The sequence below is a fragment of the Kryptolebias marmoratus genome, unplaced genomic scaffold, assembly GCF_001649575.2.
Source record: "Kryptolebias marmoratus isolate JLee-2015 unplaced genomic scaffold, ASM164957v2 Scaffold234, whole genome shotgun sequence".
Taxonomy (NCBI): Eukaryota; Metazoa; Chordata; class Actinopteri; order Cyprinodontiformes; family Rivulidae; genus Kryptolebias; species Kryptolebias marmoratus.
In genome coordinates this window covers 2,662-4,876 of record NW_023665968.1, presented here as the reverse complement: position 1 = coordinate 4,876, position 2,215 = coordinate 2,662, and the positions used below count along the sequence as shown (strand labels likewise).

Sequence of the window (2,215 nt, the reverse complement as noted above, 5' to 3'; positions counted from 1 at the left end):
GGGGGGGGGGGAGGGGGAGGGGGGGAGGAGATGGGAGGAGGAGGGGGGAGGGGAGGAGAGGAGGTGGGAGGAGAGGAGTTGCGGGGACTCCTCCTTCTTCTCCAACTCGTGACCTCCAGCTGACCCCGAGGAGCCTCAGGAGGATCTGTTCTCAGCTGTTTCCTGTTTCTGCAAAAACGTGAGGAATGAGACAAAAATAGAACCCAGAATGACGAAGAACCTTGAAATGAAAGAACCTGGGCAGCTTCAGAGGCTCAAATCAAACAGAACCTCCTCAGAGTCCTGCAGGAGCTGAAATGAAGTCATGATCGGCTCCGGAGCCGGTGATGAGTTCAGCCCAGTTACCATGGAGACCAACTTTCAGCTCAGCATATCTGGATAAGAAGGAAATCTGGCTTCAGTTGAAAGAGTTCCTCTGGGTCTCTGATCGGTCTTCTGTTGCTTACACTCCTGTTTACTGAGGAGATAAAGTCAAAGTTAGAGAATCTGCTTCGTCTCCTGAGTTCTTGAACTTGCCTCGACACGTCCTGATGTGGCCCAGTCCCAGCTGTCCCCTCACACACCGGACCAGAGGTCAGGAATCCAGGAGACAGAAAGGACAACCGGAGCGTCGGACAATCTTATCAGTTCAGCATCTTTCCAACCGTTCCTGTTCCTGTTCCACGCGCCGTGTTTAGATTTCACACCCCAGAAAGACTCATCAGCTGTCTGTTAGCTGCTGATAATCTGCAGCAGGAGGAGTGGACAGTGTCCCGCAGAGACAGTGTCCCGCAGAGACAGTGTCCCACACAGACGAGTGTTTTCTGCATGAAGTCTGTCTGTTTTTCCACCATCCTGTCCGAGTTTTATCGTGCTGCAGCTGTCAGTCGTCCTGCCGCTTCCTGTCTCTGTGCTCAGAGCGAGTGTGTGTGTGTGTGTGGGTAGGAGGAAGTGAAAGATGGCCGACTCTGCCGCTGAGCAGTTGGTGGTAGCTGTGGTGGGAGGAGGTCACATGAGATGAAGGAACTCAGAGCAGAAGAGTTGATGGATGATCTGCTGTCAGCTCCTCTGCTCAGCTGATTTAACTACGGTTAACTAATGATTTAACCACCGTTAACTAATGATTTACCCACCGTTAACTAATGATTTAACCACAGTTAACTAATGATTTAACCACAGTTAACTGATGGTTTACCCACCGTTAACTAATGATTTAACCACAGTTAACTGATGGTTTACCCACCGTTAACCAATCAGTTTAGTTGTTTTACCTGGAGTGAGTTTTGGTGCAGTTAGTCAGAAGTTTACATACACCCATGGGGAACGTCGGGTTCTTTTATTAGAACCGGTGTGGACTGATCGGACAACAAACGGAGACAGACTGGACTGTTGGGACGGAGGGGACACCAGCTGTCAGGCGCGGTGGTGGGAGCGTCATGCTGTAGTTCATATTTGTTCCTGTCTGGTTTTATTCTGTGACCACAGAAAGTAAAGAACTGTTTGTCTCGGATCTCTGAGAGGACCGTCTCCTGACCCGGTCTTCTTCACTCCTCCACAGGTCCGGGGCAGCTCGGGTCAGGCCCGCGAGGCCCTCCAGAGGCACTTTGCGGAGCTGCAGGCGGCGGCTGGCCGGTTGCTGGCGGAGCGGCTGGCTGGGCTGCTGGCCGAGGTGGACGGCATCGAGGCGGACAGCATCAGGCCTCTGGACGAGTGTCAGAACCTGATCGAGCACGGAGTGGGCCAGGCCGACGAGCTGCTGCGAGAAGGTCTGCTCCGCAGCTGCTGCTTCCGACCCGGGTCGGTTGTCTGACCGCGGTCAGAACCGACCCGGGTCGGAACGGTTCTGACTGCGGTCAGACAATCGACCCGGGTCGGTACTGTTCTGACTGCGGTCAGAGAACTGACCCGGAACATCTGGGTTTGAGGCGCAGAGGTTCAGAGGATCCAGTTTGGCTCCAAATGTGTGAGAAAAGAAGGAAACTAAAGATGGCTCCTCTGTTAGTTACAGGATATTTTTAATCTACCTGGTTAGTGTTGGTAGTTAACTCTCAGCTGGTTAGTAACCCTCAGCTGGTTAGTGTTGGTAGTTAACTCTCAGCTGGTTAGTGTTGCTAGTTAACCCTCAGCTGGTTAGTGTTGGTAGTTAACCCTCAGCGGGTTAGTATTGGTAGTTAACTCTTAGCTGGTTAGTAACCCTCAGCTGGTTAGTGTTGGTAGTTAACTCTCAGCTGGTTAG

The 2,215-nt window shown here is 52.3% G+C and overlaps 1 protein-coding gene across 2 annotated transcripts in view; it reads left to right on the top strand.

Annotated features, from left to right (window-relative positions):
* The window catches only part of crlf3 (cytokine receptor-like factor 3), a gene marked incomplete at its 3' end in the record, with an annotated part of 5,932 nt that overhangs the window by 1,075 nt on the left and 2,642 nt on the right, over window positions 1-2,215 (top strand). For both annotated transcript variants that reach the window (XM_017405314.3, XM_037974529.1), the window contains 1 exon segment: window positions 1,538-1,745. In XM_017405314.3, coding sequence (XP_017260803.2) covers window positions 1,538-1,745 — 208 coding nt within the window.